This window comes from Anthonomus grandis, chromosome 13, assembly GCF_022605725.1.
Source record: "Anthonomus grandis grandis chromosome 13, icAntGran1.3, whole genome shotgun sequence".
Taxonomy (NCBI): domain Eukaryota; kingdom Metazoa; phylum Arthropoda; class Insecta; order Coleoptera; family Curculionidae; genus Anthonomus; species Anthonomus grandis.
Window position 1 is genome coordinate 15,929,365 of NC_065558.1, and position 25,346 is coordinate 15,954,710.

Genomic DNA, 25,346 nt, shown 5'->3' on the forward strand with positions numbered 1-25,346 from the left:
TTAATGGCAGCTCTGCTGTCCGAGCATATTGATAGGACTGTATTGCGGTGTCCGCAGCTTAGGATTTTCTGTCCGCATTTTAATACAGCGAATACTTCGGCCTGGAAGACAGTGGCGTGCTCCCCCAGCGAGTATGCCCTACTGGTATGTGGGATCCCACCAATAAGCCCTGATCCAGCTCTGTTATTCATTCTGGAGCCATCTGTGTACCATATGGTCCCCCTTTTTAGCAATGCAGGTCTGTTGGAATGCTGCCACTCCTCTCTGCCTGCAATGTGCGTCACGAATCCCTCGCAGTCCACAGTCACTAGAGCCATGCAGTCACTGCCCATCAGAAGGAGAGGACATTCCTGTATGGCCCGTGACCAATTCAGATATAGTATCATCTTGTGTGTATGACAAGTGAAGCTTTTATAATTTATGGTTGACACGGCTAAATCATGCATTTGGTATCACTCCATTTTTTGTCGCATAGCATTAATTATAGTAATTTGCTAACATTTAGATTTCATGATGCTGTTTTTAGCTTTTTGGAGAGCGTCTATGTGTCCTTGAATTCTGAAGAGTCATCGGCGGCAGTGTTTTGTGATCTATCCAAAGCATTTGACTGTGTGGATCATGGAATACTGTTATCTAAGCTCGATGAATATGGTTTTAGGGGCGTAGCGTTGCGATGGTTTGAGTCCTATCTATCAAATCGTACTCAGAAGGTTACAGTGTCTGGGCGTTTGTCTGCTTCTAAATCCCTAAAATGCGGCGTTCCCCAGGGTTCAGTGTTGGGACCATTGTTATCTTTACTGTATGTGGATGACTTGAGTTCATTGAAACTGCAGGGCAAGGTAGTTCAGTTTGCTGATGATACCACCATACTATGGAGCCATAAAAATTTTGATTATATTAAGACTTGTATCCTTGAAGACCTTCAGATTTTATCAGGATAGTGTGCTTCCAACAGGCTCGTGTTTAATGTAAGAAAGACGTCTATTATGGGGTTTAAGTGCGATGTTCAGGGTCTGATATTTGACGAAAATTCCCTCTTGCAGAATAAAGAGTGCTGCAAGTTCCTAGGAATTACCATTGATGGTCGCCTTCGGTTTGAAGATCATATTTTACATTTAGCTGGGAAATTATCTTCTGGATGTTTTGCAGTAAGAATGGCAAAACAAGAGCTGGGAGGGGTGGTTGCACGTTCAGTGTACTTTTCACTTATTGAATCTCATATTCGGTATGGCTTGCCTTTTTGGGGTTTAACCAATAAGGGGCTACTTAACATTGTCTTTGTTATTCAAAAAAAGCAGTTAGATACCTATGTTCTGCTAAGTTAAGAGATTCTTGCAAACCCCTCTTCATTTCTCAAAAAATCCTAACTCTTTTTTCACTCTTTATCTTAGAAACAGCTGCTCTTATTCACAAAATTCCCAAACTACCCTCTGACACTGGCCATTTGACTCGTCGTGTAAATGATGTTCCCCTACCTATTCCTACGTCTTCCCTTACCAAAAACTCATTAATTTACATAAGTAAAAAAATTTACAATCATGTTCCTCTATGTGTTAGACATATATCGGATGTTAAGAAATTTAAAAGAGAATTAAAGACGCTTTTATTGGCTATGGCATATTATAACCTGGACGACTTTTTTAATGATAGGTTTTAACCTTGAACATGTTGGAAAGTTTTTTTTTTCTCTTAGTTTTGTCAACAAGCTTACCTTTATTTAGTAATTGATTGTTTAATTTAGTTATCTTTAATTCAAGTATGTTCAAAAAGTTTTGTCTTCTTGTGTTTAATTTTGTTCATTGTTTTGTCAATTTTTGAAATTGTATTTTTGTTTTGTTTTTTTAGCTTGTAGGATGCTTGTATACAATATTATTCTTACGTAATATAGCACATTTTCTTTCTTTCTTTCTTTCTAGTCATACCATATCTCATCTAAATAAACAATATCCGTATTATCCTTCATATATTCATGTTGTAGGTATTTCATTTTCCATTTTTGTCAGGCGAACTGGGCCGTTTTTTGAAAACCTAATGATTTTCTACACAGTGCGCATAGGTCTTTTTGTCAAATGTGATTCTTTTATTGAATTATATTTTGAAAAACCACGTTCTAGAAAAGTAATATAAACATCAAAAATTACTTCTTTTGTGTCAACCAATAAAACATCACGCTTTCACTTTGTTTTTTACCATATTTTGTCTCAAAATTCGTAGATCCTCTTAAATTATCCATGTGTTCCAACGAATGAAAATTTTTTAATTTGTAATAAGTAACTTCTTAGCTACATGAATACAAACATCTAAAGGAATTCTAAAACAAACCATCAGCATATAAAAATGTAGGGATAGTTACCTTTTTTACCGACCTTAGATTTTAGATAATTACCGAGAAAATAAATATTATTTAGTATAATCCAAAACAAAAATAATTGCAGGTATTCTTGACCTGAACTAATACCTCTACTGCATATTCTAGGAAAATTACTCTGAAAATTATATACGGACAAAAGAAACAATAATAAACGTAACTAAAGAAAATAATCCCTTACATTCTTTATATTTTTTCTTTTAGTTTATTAGTTTATTTATTTCAGACCTCTAACCACTTACAAATATAACTGTACATTTAGAATTATATATGAATATAACTGAGAATTAATATTTTTAACATAACATCGAATTAACAAAAAAAATATTCTGGAAAAAAAAATAAAGGCAATAAATAATTCTCAGTCTGTTTTTCAAATGTCTTTTGAAGTAACGGCTCGTAGACTTTTCTTTACAAATAAAATTAATTTCTGGTAACTTATTATATGTATCTACACTTTTGTATATCGGACACTCCTGTGTTCTTCTTGTTCTTGCATATCTACTTCTTAAATTTGTTATTGTTCTTAAGTTATAATTATGTACATCACGTCACTGTTTGATTTAAGTTCTACATTTGCTTTTATTATTTTATGTATAAGCCTATCCTATTTTTATAAATAGATACTCTTTATATAAATTTTCACTGGGAGTGGGCTAACTTAAAGAAAAAATTGTGTTTATTAACTTATTTTGCAGTCTTTGTAAATTATTTACTTAACTTGTTTACTTAAGTCCACACTGGTATTTTCCTAACATGACAATAAATATTACTATGAGGTTCATTAAAACTGTTATAGAGTACCTATACACCTTTTTATTACACCCAACATTTATGAAACCTTGTCCAATATATTTTGAATATTTGTAGTACATGTTATTCTTTCATTAATTACTAGACCCAGATATTTGTATTCACTTATTTTATTCAGGATTTTACTATTGATTTTTATCACAGGTTCTAATTTTTTTTTGTTAGTTTGATTTATCAACATGTACACAGTTTTCTTTTTTTAATAAAATTTTTTTTTTAAATAGAGTTGTCTTTTTTTATTATGCCGTCTATACCAGGTGTACACTTTTAATGTCACAAATTATCTTTCACGCTTTATTTAATGTTTGTTTCTTGAAGTATAATAGTTTCTTGTTCCGTTTCCTCTGTGAACAGTCTGTGTGTAAGAACGTTGTAACAGTTCTGGTTTTTGCTTTATTTTTGAAGCCAATTTTTGATCTATACTTATACAAGTATGTATTTATTTCTTCAGCCATCTCGGAGTCATCAATACAGTCATCTCTATTATTTTTTTCTTCATTTTGCTTATTAGCTTATTTTTATTAAAGTTTCTGCTGCACAGTTCATTAGGTATTTTCCAAAGTCTAAAAACATCTTATTTCTAATTTTTTAATATTTTATTACAGTGTAGTCATTCTGTATTATTCTCCATCTCCCCAATAGCTTGTCTCTTTATTTCAACTTTGTTACATATTCATTTGTGACTCACTCATTATTATTTCTTATTTATTAATGGTTTTACTCTTGTGCATTTATTTTTTATTCTGCTGACGACATTGATGAGTTCTTGGAATTTATTTATTTCGTGATCACCTAAGTATTCTCTAACGTTTTGCTTACACTATTCTACATCAAGGTGTATTTTAGTTAATTTCTGTTTACTTATCTTATAAATTATCATTTTCACTGTAGAGAACTCTATTTTATGATCTGATGCTTTATGATCCTGTAGTGTGATAAAACACATATACCTATACAATAGAAAGCATATTCCATATATGTACATATACCAAAGAATATATAATTATATTCTTGTCTTTTTCGTTAGTATGTGGTCCAATATCGAGGCAATCGATTTTGACTATTTATTGTATTTCGAAAATTAAAACCATTCATTTCAACCATATTTTTATACTTATTTACTACATTTGTATTTTGTAGACTTACATAACATTACAATTTAAAGATAAAATTAAAACTATATAATTTAAATGCCTAAAAATATTTAAATAGTGCTATTGTAGTTTTCTAGGTTGGCATCTGGACCCATTGGTAGAATTTCACACATTTTACACAAGATCGTTATTGCGGTAAGGGATTAGCTTTTATAATGACTTTCTTAGATCTATGGTATGTCTATATTTTGGGAAATACATATTGTGTAGTGAAAAGCGGATTTTAGATGATGAAAAAACGATGATAACAGATGCGAAAGCTCTGACCGAATACGGATTATTATTGCGATTTTCCGTCGTGTTTACACTACAATTATAGGTACTAACAGAGATATAATGAGACATTTTCTCATTAAATCTATGGCACTAGCTACAGCATGTTAAGTAGAGAACTATTCCGTCTATTATGTTTCGATTTATTCGTAGGCTATATTTATTATTTTATTCGTTACTTAGTTTAAATTGATTGCATTTAAGAATACTTATAGTTAATTTAATCGTTTTATAGCATCATCCGAACTACATAAATGTAGGTTAAGCTTATTCAATTTAAATAAACACGATACTCTATATCCATGCGGTTTGTCTGAAGCTGCTTGTCCCAGGATCGAAATATTCGTCATCCATGCGATTTGTCTAAGACCCCTTTTTTAATTTCGCATCTGGGTTACAGTACAATTTGTAGTATAGCAAAGATTATATTTAAAATAGTAATTTTTGGACTGTTTATGGTAGAAAAGAAAGCGAGATAAATATTATTAAAACAGAAAAAAAAGATTAGACTATAAGAGAAGATGCAAGTCTATTAAAGATCTGATACTTACTTAAAGAAATCCTCCTTACAAAACAGTTGACCGTTTCTGGCAAAACACTTGTCGGTTAATTGGATTCTGCAGTCGGTGCATTGCAAACATTTGGCGTGCCACGTGCGCTCCGCAACTTTCAAGATGAATCGGTCCAAGATTAGTTCGTGACAACCGCCGCATTTTGGAATGGTCGCTGGAAAATGAGAAAAACTTTTAAATTGGCGTTGTTTGTGCAGTTTAGTTTAGCTGAAATTAAGTAGGGCTTTAAATAATTTTAAAATATGTACAGGGAAAACAGTCTTAGAGATCAATTGTCAGCCTTTTTATACCTAACTAAGTTTCAAAACATTTATTAGTGATGCTATCAGATGTTTTATATATTTTCTTAAATATGTACCCTTGTATGCAAAATAAATTACTATAGAGCCTTTATAGTACCCGGTTATAGGTGATGATACCACTACGGAAACGGTAAGATATACAAATGTCGGTTAATTTTTTTAAAAAAATGTGTCGTTAATAAAGAAATGTTTACCGGATTTACAGTTGCTAATTTTTTCTGTTTCTAATATAGTTTAGCAAAATAGTTTCTTCACTTATTTTTTAACACGACACTTTTAGTTTTTAGATAAGGATACCAAATAAAACTTTTTATTTCCTTTAAAATAATGCACAATTATGTTTACCGTGTTGAACAAAAACAAATCATCATCAGCGTTTTTCCTTAAGTACAGGGCTCGGTACAGGGTATCCTAAATTCAAGGGTGGTCATTGGAATCTCGGAAACCGTAAGAGTTACGGGGTCGGTTAAATAGAGGCAAAGTTGCGCAATTTAGAGTTTAATAAAATGACGTTAAAAAAATTTTAAATTTCCGGATACTTCCGGAGTTTTCCGAAAAAAAAAACGAAATTTGTCAACATCGTTTTTACCTTCTACCGACTTTATTTAAAGGGACATCGGAAAACTAAAAACAGTTTTTCATTGCCCCTTTTTAGGTCCTACAACATGACGCAATTCCAGAATCCTCATTCCAGTCATTCCAGAATGACACAAGTGGCACGATGTCTCTGGACACCCGTGGAAGGTCAGTAAAGCTTCCGGAATCATGGTCAGCCGAGTATAAAAGGAGCCGCGTTACTATTGGGAGTCAGTTCAGTACAGTGAAATTCAGAATTTTGGCGCCATATTTAAAGCGGACATAAATAGTAGCAAATAAATACGGTAAAAATAAATATTTCTAGATTTCTTAAGTGATGGTGTTTATAGTAGTGTAATTGCGTGAAAAGGTAAAAACGCTACAATATGCTCAAATTAAGTCACACAACATGTATTCTAGAATGAAAGTGCGTATCGGAGACGCGACTCAAAAAGGGCGTATACTAATATAAACGTTGCCAAGTTGTCGTAAAAAGTAAACTATTGTACTAATTGCAAACATGCAGAGTCGGATTTTAACCCTTCCTTCCCACCGCCGTATATATACGTTCACCGGCCAAATGTTGGGAATTCCCACTGCCTCATATATGCGACACCTAATTTATTTAAGAGTATTTGTAGACCCATCGCCACATTCATACGACAGCCTTGAGGTGCTTCTAAACCCATTGTCGTATTATTTTGTTCAAATACAAGTGGCACTAGAACCAGTGTCGCATATATTCCGCATTAGCGAAAATACCCGAAAATGTCCTATCGGATTGTTTGTCATGGATCTGGTAAGGTAATTTGATTTTTACTCTGTTCCAGTATTGCTTGTAGTAGGTACGGTAGTCAGTGGATATAAAATGGCGTCGAGTGAGCCGAATACATCGCGAAAAAGAAAATAATCGTTTTTGCGGCCTTGCAGAGGACGAAATAAATAATATTCTAGGGTGTCTGGATTCTGTTGAGGATCCGTACGCTGACAGTGGAAGTGAGTATGTACCAACGGATAGTGAGGCAAGTAGTGATGAGGAAATTGACGAATTGATATACCCGAAAAGACTTAGTGAAAGTGACAATGAAATAATTGAGGAACAGGGCAATAATTTACTGGAAAATAGAGAAATGCGAGAGGTAAAGAACGCTTTACATGAAGATTTTTCTTTAAAATGGTCTAACCGCAAATTTATTCCTTTAAACCATGACTTTGACGCTTCAAATTCTGGCGCTTGTGTGGAAAATATGACAAATACTTTGACAGAATTAGATTATTTTCTTTCATTTTTGAATGATGAAGTGAACTCTATGATAATCACTGAAACAAATAAATATGCCTTAGAACAAAAAGAAATAAATAAAAAAATAATTTGGACACCACTTATTAAAGAAGATTTCCTCACTTTTATTGGTGTACTTTTTCTTGCTGCTCGCCATAGAAAAAACAAATTAGTAGAGAATTGGTCCACCGATGAACTACTATACACTCCGATATAAGGAAAAGTGATGTCCAGAAACCGCTTTCAAATAATATTACGCATGCTTCATTTTGCAGACAATGGCGAAAAAATTAAAGGTGACTCATTCCACAAAGTTTGAGAGATTTTTGACAAAATTAAAACTACGTTTGCCCAGAAATTTGTTCCATTCCAGAACTTGGTGGTTGATGAGAGTTTAATGCTTTTTAAAGGACGTCTGTTATTTAAGCAGTTCATACGAACAAAACGACATCGTTTTGACATAAAACTGTTCCTCCTGTCTGATTGTGAAACAGGCTACGTCCTATATTTTATCATATATATAGGCTCAAAAACCGAAATTGAGTTGTATCAAGATCTTGGCATATCAGGGTCGGTTGTAACAACATTAATGGAATTTTATTTGAACAAAGGCCATTCTCTCTATACTGACAATTGGTATACCTCACCAGCTCTTTCCACCTATTTATTAAAAAAAAAAAAACAAACACATGTGGTATAGTTAGGAGTACCAGAAAGCAAATACCGGATCTATCAGGAAGATTGGACAAGGATCAAACAAAATCCATGTCTAGTGAAAATATTTTAGCTGTCAGATGGAAGGATCGAAGAGACGTTAACATGTTGACAACTTTCCACAAGGATGAAATGACCCAGTTGACTAAAAAAGATAGAAAAACGAGGGAATTTGTAAAAAAACCAGCATGTGTGGTGGAGTACAACCAAAATATGGGAGCAGTTGATAGGACTGATATGATGCTAAGTTCGAGAGAATGCGTAAGAAAAACTTTAAAATGGTACAAGAAACTCTTTTTTCACGTTGTGGATCTATGTGTTTTGAACAGCCATGCATTATTTCTAACCCAAAATCCAGGAAAGTTACCACTAGCAGATTTTCAATTAAATCTTACTCGGCAACTTCTTGAGAGGTATAATGATTCTAGAATTTAGCATATTATTTTTAACTATTTTTTTTTCAAGAAGATCTCATATCAACTATCTTACAAGCTGTTATTAAGATATGACTTATGAATATTAGAAGCAATATGTCTTAGCATGATCATGTAGTGGGAAAAGCTTTACAAGAAAGCTTACTAAGAAATACTTTGCAAGGCTTAGATTTGTCCATCTCTTGAGTATTGCTTGCACATATGGAGCTCTGCACACAAATACACTTTAAAGCTGCTTAATTCCATCTAGACGAGGGTCATATGGTAGGTGTTAGACAGTTTGGCGCATAGAAGGAAGGTTCTGACTCTATTTTATCGATACCATGACAGTAAATAAACTGGCATATCATTTTACTTAGAGGTATACGCGGTAGATTTAAACCACATGCAGATGCGACTTATGAATATCGAGTGCATCTACAGACCCCTAGAACGTCGCTATATTGGGACTCCTTTTTATGGAGAAGTGCAAGTCCGTGGAATCAGCTCCCAAAGAACGTCTTTTCCGAAACTTAAGAAGCTTCCAGAACTCTAAGAAAAATATCGACAGATATCTTCGTAGCACTCGCGCTACTCGTGATACTCGAGTACCGTAGGGTTTGTTCTTTTGTACCAGTGCATTCCGTAAAAAAATCAAAAGCTGTTGCTCTAAACTCGTAGTGCTGCAATTTATTATAATTTACACAGTCGAAAGCTATAGCGAAATCGCAGAAAATTGTGATCAAGTGATCCTTTTTTTCGACACTAGTATACATATTCTACTAAAAAAGGATCACATATACGAAATAAGAAGAATATAATATGTATCAAACAACCATTTTATTTATATGTTTTGGCAACTTGCAATTTTTAAGTAGAAGACTAGTTTCCTAAAAGTTAAGAAGTTTTTTAAGTAAAAAAAATATATTATAAGAAATTAGATTAAACGACGTAGAAGTTAGCAATGAAATGCATGAATCGGAGAGGAAAATCCAATATACCTCGCTTAAAAACGCTCTGCTTACATTATGTTTTGTTTCTTCAATTTTAAGCATTTAGTATTTGCCAATAAAAAAAAAATCTCAAATTTAATAAATTTTTAAAAACCTAATAATATATGAAATAAAATTTAAGTATTAAAATAAAATAAAAAGTTAAAGATTATATAGGCAATAAATTAAAAAAATATGATTTTTACCAATACTATCTTTTTATATTTTTAATTTTTATAGGTATATTTAAAAAAAAAATTATTCTAAATAAATAAAAATTTGGTTCAAAAAAAAACTTAAAAAAATATTTTTCCAAAATAAATTAAATGAAACAAGAAAGTCATTAATATTGCAAAATTTAAACATTAAAAAAACCAAAAATATTTATTAAAGTTTTGATAACCGCTTTACTGGTTTTATTGTTTTTGGGCAAAATTATTTGGCAACATATCTGACTTATTTATTTTTAAATTTAATTCCTGTTATTGATAGTAAGAAAATTTTCTGGAAATCTTCATTTTGATTACAAAAGTTTTCCTCGAATGTTCTATTATATCTCGTAGAATATTTCTAGGATATTTTAAAACTGTTTCTTATTCAGTTCAAGCATGTACAGATTGAGCGTAACCAAACGCGAAACAAAATAACTATATTGGTAACATTTTGTAATATTAAAAGAGGCCGGCTGCACAATCGCTTAAATTATGTTAAGTTGAGCAACTTTTAAATATTTTAAAGAAAACTAAACTTTCTATAAAGATCTACACTTACCGCCACGAAAAATGGAGCAATTAACATTTTTGATAAAATTCTAAAATATATTTTTAAATATTTGTTGATGTTTTGTTATAATAACCATTTTTCTTAATGTAAAACTTATACACAAAAAAAAAAAACATATTTTAAGTAATTTCTAACAACAATGATCCGTTTACTTGAATGAAAAAATTGAGTTTGATAAAAAGTGTATTAAAATCAAAATTCCATAATTTTATCTCTCAAAACTGCATGGCATTCGGTTTTAATTGTTTTTATAAATTTGACAGATTTTTATTAAAATTTTGCTGTGTTCAGCAAAGATTGCTGCTGGTCCTAAAATAGGGGACATCTGCAATGGTTATCAAATAGCACTGTGCACCATATACACGAGGACCTAAAATTGGTTTATCATCTTCCAAAGTTTCCGAGATTGTCACCCTACGGGAATCAAAAATCGACTTCATCACGCCCGGAATATCAATGTAGGCGAACGTTAGTTTCGTTAGACGAAGACTTAGTGAAACCAGTCTTGCTAGTTATAGACCCGCGACAGGTCCAGAGCTTCTGAGACATCATCATGGTACGCGACTTTAGTTTGCCAGAAATTATGTACACTGAGGTGAAAATGAGCAAGTGCATATTTTCTGAGTCGAGACTTAGCCTACAGTATCCGGATAGAGGTGACGAAGACCACAAGAATGTTTTGCAGAGAATGTACCTTTAGTCCTAGACTATCAAAAGGGTTTCCTTATGGTGTAGGCCAGAATAGAGTTTTACGTTATTCCAAGGGGCTCTTTAACTGCTGTCTGCTTTATGAATTAATGATATGGTGCCACCAAGGAGCTTTCACCTCTGGTAAAAAGAGTATCGGAATGAGTCACAAGTCTATAAAGATTTTCTCTGATAGACAGCAGACACACATGAATAGCACTGGGTAGGGTGAGAACTCTAAGATGTCTTAAATCGAACAACAATCTCTGTAACCCACACATGCAATGACCCTTAAACAAGGAAGTTGCAGAGCATATATTTTGAACATGTGCTGGATGACCCCAATTAATTAGATTATACGTCATTAAGGAGTGAAAATAGCCAAATTAGGCTGGCTTGAGTGTAGAAGTGGATACGAAGCCAAAATACGAATAAGGAAAGTACATTTTCATAGTCTAGTAGCCATTTCCTCCACATGAAATTGCCATGTCAAACCTTTATCCAGAGTAACACTCAAGAAGAAACCAAGTTCACAGATACATACAAAGTTTGTTGATTAGTAGCAGCATCATGAAGAGAAAAACGGGAAAAAAAAGGAATGTGTATTGGGACTTTAATCATATCATCATTGAAACATAATCTATTAGAAACAGTCCAGTTTCTAATATCCCAAATAGCAAGGACCTACTACGATCTAGCCCAATTTATGGTAAGAGCATATTTATTTATTTTAGTAGTAATGAATTACTTATTTGATAATTTCCTTATTTGTGTAGCACTATAAGCAGGAATTGGAACCACAAAGAAAATTGAGGACTGTATTTCACAATAATTGCGAATAATAAATAATGTTTATTTTTTGTTTTGTTTTTTTAGACATATAGATGTTTTGTTTTATATTTTTTTTATAATCAATATATTTTCAGTTTTTATAAATGAGTAATTTTTTCTCCCAAGTACATTTTACCACACATACGTATCTGTGCTGTTTGGGGATATCCAGCCGTACAGCGATACTTTGCTGTTATGATTTTATGGTTCCGAGACCCGAAAAATAACTCAAATTCAGAATTCGCGATCAAAATCCACGATCGCTGAAAATTTGGTGTCATTTGATTTTGCCCTACAACATTTATAGGTAGCAACTTGAATTTTAGATAGAAAACTTGGCTGTTAACTTTTTATTTTAAATTGTTCTATTATATTATGATTGTTTTAGAATTAGAATTTACCTACTTGTATTATAAGATTGATGATTTATTTATTATAATATATATTATAATATTAATTTGATAAAATTTAGGATATTCTTAAACGTAACAGGCATGTAGAAGGTGGTCTGCCTCAAGAACAAGTCACCGACTACCGTGATCGTAGAATATTCCTTATTCTTTCCACCTTGTTGCACTATATAAGATAAAGAATTAAGTTCAAAATAATTCTCAATCTTATTCTTAAGCAAAGCCTCAAAAATCTCGACGATAATTGGATCAAAGGAAATAGGGTGGTCGTTTTCAACATCTTCTCTAGACCTTTTTTAGTGAACATAAATTTTTTAGAGAAAAGGAACTCTATTCCTAAAGAAGAAATTCGTAACTTGATTTTAGGCATGTCAAAATGAATGCGAGCTATCATTCGGACAGGTAGAGGCTACACTCGATATTAAAAATGCCTCTCCGCAGTTTTTCGTGCCATCTTCTTTATAAATGACGTTAATTTTTATTAATATAAATTTTTAATTATAGACATCAATTGCAGAGCCAGTTAAATCATATTTAAGTTGCGGAGCTTTTGAAATATTTTAAAGTTAAGCTTTTAAATATTTCAATTTTTTTTATTTTTCAAACTTTATACATTCGAAGACTATCTGCGAATAGAAATTTTTATTACCTTTAATTTAATTATCTTTTAGTTCTATTTATTAGTCTTCCGTTTTTAAAATTAGAAACAATATGCTGAACGATGAAATTATATTTGGAATTAAATTAAATGTTCACTGAGGTAATAAATACAAACATTTATGGCCATATTTCCATAAAGTGGAGTGCATAAAAGTTTCCCGAAGACGTAACATTATTTTAAATTTAAATATACTATCATGAAGATAAAGTGGCAATGATAGAATGACATAATAAATCATGTTTCTTAGTCAATAGATACAAAAATAATAAAGGCCATCTAGTAAAATTCTAGCTTTTAAGGATAAAATTGTGCAATATAGCTTAATTAATATAGTATCTCTAAAACTGTATAAAAATCTGATGATATGCCTCTAAGCAGGACTCGACTCACCCACCCTACAAACTTAACTACAACCTAAGAAAATCACCACTTACACAACAAAATCTCGGGTAATTCGTCCAACGAAATCGGCGGCACCCTGTACATTATTTCAATATCCCGCGATTCCCGATCTTTCGAAATCATATTTCTGTTCTATAGTGTCCTACTCGACCGAGAGTTAGATTTTTACTGGGTGAATCCAGCCCTTAGGGCGCAGGGCTCGGATATATCGACCCTCTTCCCTACAATGACCTCGCCCATCGAACCCCGTTGACAGTCTGATAAGTGAATTTTATTAAAGGACGAGCCCGAGGTTTTTGTGGACCAGCGCTGATTGGTCGATGTGGGGATGTGGGGACGTGCCTTATGTCCTTTGTCCTTTGGATATCATAATAGGTAACAGGATCTCCGTATTGCTGGATGACTTTTTACTGTCGATAGTTTTTAACTATTGAAGCGTACAGGTAGATTTAGAGTTTCGACATTTTGGAACTTTTGACAAAATATGATTTATCTACAGGGTGATTCATTAAGAATGGACAATCTCTGAACTGGAGATACTACACACCAAAATATGGCGATTGAACTTAACATGTCTTATACAAATGTTGCAGGTTTACGAGAAACAGGGTATTTAAAATTTGAATTTGAATTTGAAATTTCTTAATAATTTTGTGATTTTAAGCAGTATCGTCTTGAAAACTGGCGAGCTTATGTGTTTTGACATGAAAATTACGAATTTTGTGGTGAATTTAGCATTATTTATACAGGGCGTTAGTTACACCCTGTTACTTAGGTCAATTACAACATATCTTTTTTGCCTAATGAGTTATGGCTAAAACGACTAAAAAATCTAAAAGGCAGTTCAATTTTTTTCAATCAAAAAAGGTACTTTTGTTTATTTTATGTAACTCTATCAGTTTTTAAGTTACTTGCATTTTAAACCTTCAGCGTAAAGAATCCTAAGCCCCCGTTATTACATTGACTTTTTTTCAAGTAGGTTGGGTCAGCACTTATCAGTTTTTCGTGTAAAGAAATTATATGACAATTTTACTGTCACTAAGTAAGAGTGTATTATTTGTAGTAAAAATTCTAAAATAAGAAAATGCCACGTCATAATGAATATTCCAACAGTGAAATGTGTGATATGATTTGCGTTTTTGCTCAGTCAAATTAAAGTGGACTTGGTGCAGGCAGAAGGTGTTTAGAGTTATATCCAAATCGAAGACAACCAAATCACAAACTGTTTAGGAAGGCAAAACAGAGTGTTGTCGTCCTAAAACCTAAAATGGTGCTCCACAAAATATCAACGTCGATGATGAAGAAGAGGTTTTAGCCCGTATTTCGGAAAATCCATATCTCAGTACTCGTCAGTTAAGTACGGCAACAGGAATAAGCCAATCGTCTATCTGGACAGTTTTAAAGAAAGAGAATCTCCGTCCATATCACTATACTCCTGTCCAAAATTTGCTACCTCAAGATTCACCAGTTCGCCTACAGTTTGGTTAATTTATGCTAGATAAACAATCCGAAAACCAGGAATTTCCTAATGACCTTCTTTTAACCGATGAGGTGACGTTTACTAGACGAGGTGTTTTTATTTGAAAAAACAATTATTTGTGGGACTCCGAAAATCCACATGCTCTAAAGGAACGACATTTTTAGCATGAATTCAAGGTAGATATTTGGTGTGGTATGATATCTGGTTTTTTTATTGGTCCTTTTGAACTTCCTCCTAATCTGAGCGGGCCTCTCTATTTAAACTTCCTTAAACAATAGTTAAACCCACTACTAGAAGATGTACTACTAGCCATAAGGCGGAACATGTGTTTTATGCAAGACGGGGCGCCGCCACATTTTTCTCTGCCAGTACGGCGATACCTGAATGAACATTTTCCTCACCGGTGGAATGGGGGTGGCAGTGAATTTCTTTGATTACACAAATTCCATCAAAGAATTGAGACAAAAAATTCAAGAAGCTGCTAATATTATCAAAAATAATCGACAAATGTTATTTAATATTTAAAGATCTTTAAGGAGATGCCTTACAAAGTGTATTGAATTGGAAGGCGGGCATTTTGAGCATTTACTTTGAAGTTTTCTTTTAATATTTTTACTGATTGTTATCTGTTGTATTTACTGTTGTTACCCAGCATAGTAGTAATTTAAAAGAATAAATTCCTATTAAGCCAATGTAATAACGGTGGTTTAGGATTTTTTACGCTAAATGTTTAAAATGCAAATAACTTAAAAACTGATAGAGTTACAAAAAAACGAGAGTACCTTTTTTATTCAAAATTGAACTGTCTTTTAGATTTTCTAGTCATTTTAGCCATAACTGATTAGGCAATTTATATGTTGTAATTTACCTAAGTAACAGGGTGTAACTAAGGCCCTGTATAAATAATGCTACATTCACCACAAACTTCGTAATTTTTATGTCAAAACACATAAAGTCGCCAATTTTCAAGACGATACTGCTTAAAATCACAAAATTATTCAGAAATGCTTCAGTATTCAGTATGAATTCAGTATGACAGATGTCGGCAGGAAACACCTTATTTTCTTCTGATTCCTGAAGTATACCGACACACCTATGCTTTTATAGTAAAGAAAACATTATTTATTGGCATTTTTAAATAATTATACTACTCCAGTTCATGATTCCAATAGCTTTGTAGCCTGATTGTTTTCCACGTTGTGCCAAATCGCCTTTAAGTTTTAAGGAAGAGAATAACTTGTTTACAGTAAATGTAGATAATGAATTACAGTTGTATTGTATTTTGCAATTCTCTGAATATAGAAGTGGTATACTTAAAAAATAAAATTTATGAGTAATAACATGAAATTAATGAAATCCTATAAAATTCCTTTTTCATTTCACATTCATCTTCATTTTTTAATGTACTGAAAATATTTATGTAGAAAAAAAAAGTAAATAGGAAGAAGAGCAATGAAAAACAAGAAGAAAAAAATTGCGTTAAAAATCACAATCACGATTACAAGAGCAAACGAGGAAGAATAAGAGAAAAAAAGGTCTGAAAAATGAAAAAAAGAGAACAAAGATAAAAACTTTAAAATCCGTACGAGCTAAGAAAGAAAATCCTTAGTCATTTCAATCTATGGAGACTCAGTTTCTTAGCAAACGAATTATAAGACTATACAAATCTAAAACAAAGGCCTAAAGATTATCCTTCATAGAAGCTTTACCAATACTAATTAAGTAAAGTCCCAGATCGATGCAGATAATAGGAGTCTTATATAATATATAATTAGTGTAACTTGCAGAATAATATTGTCGCTAGAAGCTATTGGAGATCTTATTAACTGGTAACTAATATATATGCCAATTATAAAATGTATAAAAATGGTAACGAAATAATACTGTAGTATAAGAGCGCTAAAGAAAAAGACCCTTTAAGATTAAGTATTTTTAATGCATACATATGATTTTTTTAAACAGCATAATCTTAGCAGATGCTTCAATTTATCTTCTGCTTTGGAAAAAGTAAAGTTTATTTGTCTTCAAAATTTTTTTAAATGATGGACTTAAATGGTTGCCTTCTGGTTGCCTTAAATTATTATTCCATATATTCTAATATAATGGGAATTATCTAATCACAAGTAAAAAAGAAAATTTCACAAAAAATTTGTAAAAGTGTAAAAGTGTAGTATTACCTATTGAAAATTTATAGACAAAATAATATTATGCATTTTTTCATTTAACATATGTCTACTACTTACATCTAATTTTCAAACTTCTATGGTCTTTATTTTAAATTTAGCGTGACGTTTCAGTTGGCAAGTATTTCCAACCGTTATCAAGTGAAAACTATAGCACAATCAAGAATTGCTCAGAAAATGCAGAAAACATCAAGACTGCCTTTATTTTGAAGATAACCATACGAAATTTAGTATCAAAGACCAAGCCAGAGTGCCTACTGGGCACCAAGAACTGTGTATACCAAATCTCCTCTAAATGTGGAGAGTTATACATAGGCCAGTCAAAGCGACTACTGGAAGTCAGGACAAACGAACAATAAAACTGGATCGAACAGGAGAGGTTTCCAGATAAGGAATAGCAGAACACGATTGGTCCAATGCATACAACATAGATTTTGCGCAAAGAGCAACATCGGAAGAAAAGAAGATTCCTGGAAGCAACTTACATCACACAAAACCAAGGACTATTCAGCCAGCCCAGTATTATTATTCTCAACGTGAAGATCCCTACTATCAGGACATTTAGTGCGCTCCACGCATGATCAGACATGACGCACACTTCAAGCATATAAGCTTGCAGAATAATAATAATAATATTAATAATAATAATAATAATAATAATAATAATAATAATAATAATAATAATAATAATAATAATAATAATAATAATAATAATAATAATAATAATAATAATAATAATAATAATAATAATAATAATAATAATAATAATAATAAAAAGTGAAAAGGGTAAGACAAGTTTTGAGAACCAATCTCAACAGCACAAATATGTTTAAGGCACTTAACTCCTACGCATGTTCAGCTCTTAGTTATTCTTTTGGGGTAATTAATTGGAGTAGGACAGACATAGAAAGGCTACAAAGAAAAGTGAGGACCCTACTTACTAAAACGCACAACCACCACCTTCGAAGTGCCACTGAAAGAACAATGCTTCCCCGCCACCTTGGAGGAAGAGGATTAATAGATCTGGGTAAACAACAGCTACTACCAGCTACCATCATACGGACCAGGAAAAACTCCGCATCTGGATGGAGAAGCCCCTTCATGGGCGGCATCCTAATGAGATCAGTCAAAATCATGACGACACTGCTTCGTCGAACTATTGGTTGGTATCAGGCAATATGTTTCCAGAAACCGAGGGCTTTCTACTCGCCATCCAAGATCAGGTTATACCAACAAGAAATTATCTCAAGCACATCGTCAGAGATCCGTCCGTACAAAACGACAAATGCCGGTATGGATGCCAAACATCAGAGACAATCCAACACATAACAGGAGGATGTCAGGCCTTTGCAGCGACAGAATACAAAGAACGGCACGACTCAGCTGGGAAAATTTTACATCCAGAGCTGGCAATGAAGTTGGAACTTATTACAACAGAGAAGGTTCCGTATTATAAATATACTCCAGAACCGGTAGTGGAAAATTACCGATATAAGTTATATTGGAACCGCAGTGTACTTACCGATCAACATGTAAGGCATAATAGACCAGATCTTATTTTAATAAATAAAATTTCCAGGAAATTTGTTTTCCTGGAAAATGCTCCTTGTTCTAATTGACGTAGCCATACCGAATAATAATAATCTGCAAGAGAAACATACTGAGAAAATCGCTAAATACAGAGATCTAGAAATTCAAATCAATGGAGAAATTCAAGGCAATGGAGAATGGATAATGTTCAGACCATACCAATTGTTATATCGACAACGGGTGTAATACCAAAGAGTCTACTGGAATACCTTAAACAACTAGGAACTGGCGAACATCTATATAAGCACATGCAAAAGGCAGTACTACTGGCAACTGCTCGCAGCACCCGAAAATTCCTAGGAGATCACTCTACATTTCAGGTCACTTAAGGGCACCGAAAGGGCCCCACAGACCACAGAGCTTAATCCTTTTGATATCGGAGGTATCTGGGATAAGTAAATGATCCTAGGAAGGATAGGAAGGATAGGAAGAAGGACAGCAGATAGGAAAGGATGCGTTGATAATATTAACTATGATTCCAAGAGCGAAAAATGAATGAAAAAAATCCAAAACGTCCTGAAAACTAGAATACTATTGACCAGAATACTGGCATAGATAATTCGACTTCGAACCATCCTAAAAATACCAGTCTTAGTCTTATCATAAATCCATTCATTTAATTGTCAAAATTCGTAATTAAAAAAATGTTGTTTGCTATTGGTTTGAGAAACCTAGTTTTGCTCTTTTAGATTCTATAATATTTTTTGCTGGTAATTTTTCAACCTCAACTTACAAATACTTTATGTATTCTACTTAGTCTAGATTAACTGATATCAATCTAGATATAAAATCTTGAATCGTCCCTTTAAATAAGTTTTATATGAACTATAGGTTCAATAAGACTATCAAAGTTTGGTCCGTGAAGTACGTAAATACTAGTTTCAGTTTCATTACATTCTGTCGATTAGATCGATCACAAAATCATACTATTACCACTAAAATTTTTGTAGTTGAGTTTTGTAGTGAGATAAAGCTAAAACCAAGAAAATAATAGAGAAAGGAGGTTATTTAAAATCTTTGGAGATCCTCAAAAACAGTTAATCTAATTTTAAAATGAATCATTCATTCCAGTTCCATGCCTTAAGTGTGAAATAATTTGCCTTAATGAGGTGGAAGGGCGTTCAATTCTTATAAATCTACTTAAGAAACCATCGTAATATTTGAAAAGGTGAAAATTTTAGTTCAAATGTCTCAACTTTGAGGAAAAAACAAAAATATAGATCTGTTAGTAGACGTTTATTAACTACCTATTTAAAATTTTATAATTCAAGATATTTATAAGTGACAAAGTTTAAGCTCCATTTTTTTAAAGAAATATATTGCTTAATATTTGTAGATGCCCCACTACTTTTATGATATAGATAGCTGAACAGTAACATGTTGGTAACAAAGCAATTGTAAGACAACGATAGCGATGGACGCAAAGATCCTATACGCTATATCAGTCTACTGCTTGAAAAGAAAAAGTGTTCGTCACTGGAAGGAGAAAAATGTGATTATTTAAAAATTGGAGAAAATGATTCCACATCAAGTCATCTAATCTATGCAGGCCTTGATGATGATATTGAAGAAGGCAAGTAAAATAGAAAAAGGACAATTTTCCTCTTCTTCTTCTTGTTCCTCGCTATCATGAACCCCCGTCATTTCTATGACAATTTTATATTTAATATCTTTTCTTTTCTTTCTAATTTGCCTCAAAAATCACCCCTAAAAAAACAACAATAAACGCGTCGATAATGTCCGACACATTTGGCAATTTTCGCTCGACCGTCTGGCGACAAATTGAGTTAAGTGACGATACTATGCAAAAAAGCGACTCTTTTAAGCCGGATCGTCAACAGATGGTGCGTTTTTCTGTGCCATTTGAGCATTAACACCCCCCCAGAAAAATAATGCAATTCAGGCTTAGCCACCGTTTATCTCCACTTTGTAACTGATATAACGTGTGGGGGAGTTTTAAGAATGATACTCGACTTTATACAATTTCAATATTTACTAAAAGGTCGGGTTTTTTACCGTATTACCTAAAGCGACCGACCGACCCTACGTATATAAAATCGATCTAAATTGTGCAAACCTTTTAACTTTATTAAATCCACCCTGCCAAATAGGTTTCATAAGACTTTTTGAACCCTTAGATTAGCGCTGAATATAAAGGATATGTGTGAAGAGAATATAGTTTGTTAGATAGTACAACAGAAAATGACATAGTTCCTTTAACTAGCAACTACTCTTAGCGTAATGATTGGTGTTGGTAAGTAAAATACAAAAGAAGGGTATTTGGGATTCCTTAGGGATAAATAACACTAGATCTTTAGTTTGTGGCATGTTGTTATTTTTTACATCAGTTTATAGTATATTCTTCCAATGACTTAAGATATATTTACACACTGGAGGATTGTAAGAGCATTGAGAACGTCCCAAACGTAACAGAAGAAAGTTTGATATCAGTGATTTAAATACTTGTCAGGACAGCTATAATTGGATTCACTGAATTATGCAAAGAAAGTAATTAAAGATTTGAAAAATGTACTTATTTATATAAAAATCTATGTAACATCTCAGGAATTACAATGCAGCAATCTAAATGGCATATCCCAGGTATCTCTCTATTCTCATGGTTGTGTGGCTTTGATAATATTATGCAGAAATACAGGCTATTTTTTTATTGCAAATTTTACTATCTGAATATATTTTATAATACCAAATTTTATCAAGAAAATCCTATTAAAGAGAAAATACTTTTAAAGAAAATTGACGAAGTAGGTAGGATTCTATTTAAATTAAATCGAGTACAATTGAAACTGAAGTACATTTACAAAATTGAAGTACATTTCGCGATTAAACATAGATTGTGCCTAAACTTTTAAAGGTTGTTCTAATTACTGAATTAGATGTTATGAATCAACGATTAAAAAGTCTTAAACATATGCATCTAAACATATGAAGGTCGCAGCCTCAGTAGAGGTTCAACGATTTACATTTTTAAAAGTCTTAAAGTAGTAAGAATAATATGTTATATAAGTGATAATGAATTCTTCATTATTCAATATTAAGGATTGTTTCTCAGCTTACTTAAAACATTATTGCTCCTACAGATTCTATCTGGAAAGTTCTTTTACTTTACGCTATAAGTAGTCAATGAATTGTAGATATTTGAGGGATATGAAAAACTAACGTTTATTCATCTTGAAATGGCATTTTTATCAAGATCAATTTTTTCAAACTTACATAATTATAATTTTTTTTTGGAAAAGCAATTCCAGATGAAATAATTCTACGAAATTCGGTAACAGAAAGTTTTGTGGTTTTTTAAAAGGGTTATTTTCTTTTTGGTTGGTGGTTAAGGAATTGGTTAGATAATGGTTTTTTTACTTTTGTTTCTTATAAATTTTAGACGAAATATCCATCTCACCAATTTCCAATATTTCATTCAGGTATTTAAGGCAATTTAGATTGTGTGATCATTTGGTCTAAATGTGATGAGGGGATTAAGACTTCAGCTTTCAATAAGCCTATGATCTCTTTTTATCAAATAATATAGATTAAGAGCTCGCTTTGTTGACTCGTAGCATTGGCGCGATTACTTTCTTATAAAATTTGGAATAACTGCTTCAACCTAATATTCAGAATAACATTCTTTCAAGCAAATCGGCATAAAGGACTGTAGCATACCTCTGAGGTAGTATATTGGATCAGCACGGAGGGCTTCTCTGCATCCTACACATGGTAATCCAACAAAATCCTGCTTAAAATCAATCCTTGTTTAAACCAAATCTAGACTAGGCTTCATAAACTCCCCGACAATGACTCTTGGCATTGTAGACCTAGAGACGTACCTTTCTTTCGCTGATCTTGGGTGTACTTCTCCGTTTTCCTTTGTTCTGCTGACCTAGACTGCTGCTTTCTTAGTGTTTTCCTAGGTCCCTTTCTCTTTCAGCCCAATCAACGGTATGAATGCAATGTGGTTAGGATATAGATGGCCGTGGAGAATAATACGCGGTCACTTTCCCTCTGGAATACCGGGCCACATTACAGTGTATCTAGCCTTACCCAGTTATATGGCTTTCCGTGGATGAACACTACTTCCGACCTACTCACAGAAAAACATAACCAAAGAACCACCACTTTACGCTCCTCTAAAATTTCTTTGAACTTTCTTTGACTACCAAATTTTAGAGCATACCAAACCTGCCTCACACGTTGCAGGCTCCCTGTAGTGCGCACACCAGTGTAGTAGATGTGTCCGACCTGCATCGTTCAGTGAGATACCACAGCATCAATTTAGACCACGTAAATTGACCATACGGAACCCAAGTTTCGTCGCCATGCCAATGTATCCAATTTGCAGGGTAGGAAAGAAAAAAAATTGCATGATGGCCCCTCCTGGATCAAAATATTTCCCGTCTCCTGTTAGGATTTCCAAGAGGAGGCTGATCTGAGGAATCCACCAGGCGTGAAACATTTAAGAGTGGATTTATGTAATATAAGAGGTCTAAACACGTTAACATTTTAACGCTGCTCTAAATTAACGCCGTGCACCAACATCTGCAAACAAAGATATGTCACATTTTAGCTCTGGCATAGACGAAAGTGATGTCAAAACAACAACAAAGGTTGTTGTTCGTCTTCATTAGAAGCGACTTATCTGGATAGCAGGAAGAAGCTCTGGAATCCCCAGGTTTTAATGTTATGTGGTTCAAAATATCAACCGAAAAATCCTAAAACGCCGCTTCGCAGAAATACGCTTTCGCCCTTTGGCGAAAAAGTATTTCTGCCAAGACCTGCAAATCTTTTCAACTCTATTGTCTTGAGAAATACGTGCAAGCAGACGATCGATACCTGCAAAAAAGAAGATAATGAGAGCAGGAAGAATAAAGCTTGCAATTGCTTAGATGAATTAAGATTGTTCTGGTCTGTAGCAAAAGCAGTTGGTCAAGTTTTCTGTAGGTCAAAAATTCCACCATTGACTGGGAAGATTGCAATGACCACACTGGAAGATGCAGCAGACTTTCTGCGTCAGATGTTCGCATCAAACTCTACCGCAGACCCACAAGGCAAAACACCACCAACTTTTAGATAAGAAATATTAAGATAGTCTTTCATCACAAAGATCTTGAACAAGTTCTCAAAGGTTTGAACATTAACAAGGCCACCGGTCCTGATCTTCCAATACTATTAAAAAATCTGCTATCCTGGTGACACTACTGTTGTGCAAATTATTTTCTCTTTTATACAGAAGAGGGTTCTGCACTAGATTAAAAACTTGCAAGGATTTAACCGATTGCTTTAGTTACGGCAATCGCCAAGGTAATGGAGAAACTTGTCAACCAACAAATTTTGAAATACTTCGTGTCCACCAATATCATTAGCGACTGTCAGTATGGTTTTAGAAAATACAGGACATCTGTTGGCCTCTGTCACGCATGTTTGGATCGAGGCTATTAGGAAATATGGTCCATCCCGTGCAATAGCTCTGGATATATATTTCATAAGCATTCGATAGGGTCTAGCATTATTAAACTCTGACAAACTGTATTCTTATGGTTTGCCACAAACTCTCGTTGCTTTACTTGGAAGCTTCATTGGGAACTGATCAATGTCATTCGTTGATAGATACATCACGCAGAGGTTTTCACCAACGATTTTCTAGACAAGCCAACTAATCCAATTTAAATATCCTAATTAGCAATCCATGTTGCAGCATTGCTGATGACACTAAATGGTGTCTTCCTTCAATTTATTATGTCCGGGATTACTTTGCCGCCGTCTTCCATTAGTTGTAACGGGACTAGCTAAAGCGGCTTCTCAAAAGCTTGAACTCTTTAAAACCAAAAGGCTGTATGCGGTGTATAACAGCTTTAAAACTTTTTCGAAGAAAGGTGTTGGACCAGACTCTGAGTGTTTTATTTATAAATGCTCTTGCGAACTGGCCTACCTAAGGCTATATACCCAAGATCTACTCGACATAAAACTCTTGAATATTAAGTGCATCTGCAGAGGCCTAGAACGTTGCTACATTGGGACTCCTTTTTGAGCAAAAAAGGAGTCCCAAAAAAAAAACACTACAACTTGCCGACCTTTAAAATATCAAGAGACAGTCTCATAGCACTGGCGTTACTCAAGCACAATAGGGTTTATCCTTTTATGCCAGTGTATTCCGTAAAAAAAAACAACTCCCATTCTCACCGGGGGCAATTTTTCAAAAGAGAATCCGGCATCTTCGGTCGAAGGAGGTAACGGCCAGGGATGTAAAGCTGAGAACATAAAGAGGCGCTCCTTGGTCTATTACGTGTATTCAAACCACCTAAGACCACTCAATTGCTGTAGTTTTTTACTTTTTATTGCGAATCTGTCATCGATCTGACGATGTTTACCACACACTGTAAACCTGCCTGGCTCATGGTGGGTATCTCTGGAGGTTACAGAAAAATATTTAGATTTTGCGGACAACCTTTTAGGAGGAGTGAGAAACTGCGGACTACGTCATAGGTAGTGGCCAGCACTCGCGCGCGCTAGGTTCAAATTTCTAGACAATAGTTTGTTTAGAGATATAACCTTTTTGAGACCAGAGCTTTGGCTTTTCCAAAATTATTGGAATTTTTTTTTTCTTATAGGTTAACCTTATTTTGTATTTCTTTTCAGTAGATGCATATATCTTTAATGATACAAAAAAGAATACGTCAGCAAACTGACTAATTTTTTCAATTTCATAACAAATGAGAAATTTGGTCAGTTCTTCGAAAAAATTAGCTGGAAGAACTTAATTGAACTACTTGGGCAGCTGAATTAATTAATTACCCATTAAAAAATCTATATATGTTTTCTCCCAGAAAGATGAACTAATTGTTTTAGACTGT

General features: G+C 33.5%; 1 protein-coding gene across 3 annotated transcripts in view; it reads right to left on the reverse strand.

The window, feature by feature from the left end:
• LOC126743570 (LIM/homeobox protein Lhx3) overlaps positions 1–25,346 on the reverse strand; it is a 129,589-nt gene that overhangs the window by 10,300 nt on the left and 93,943 nt on the right. For 2 of the 3 annotated variants that reach the window (XM_050450722.1, XM_050450721.1), the window contains exon 3: positions 5,160–5,334. In XM_050450722.1, coding sequence (XP_050306679.1) covers positions 5,160–5,334 — 175 coding nt within the window. Of the gene's footprint in view, positions 1–5,159; positions 5,335–13,265; positions 13,406–25,346 lie in introns of those variants that run through there. The other variant, XM_050450723.1, reaches the window with a different exon arrangement.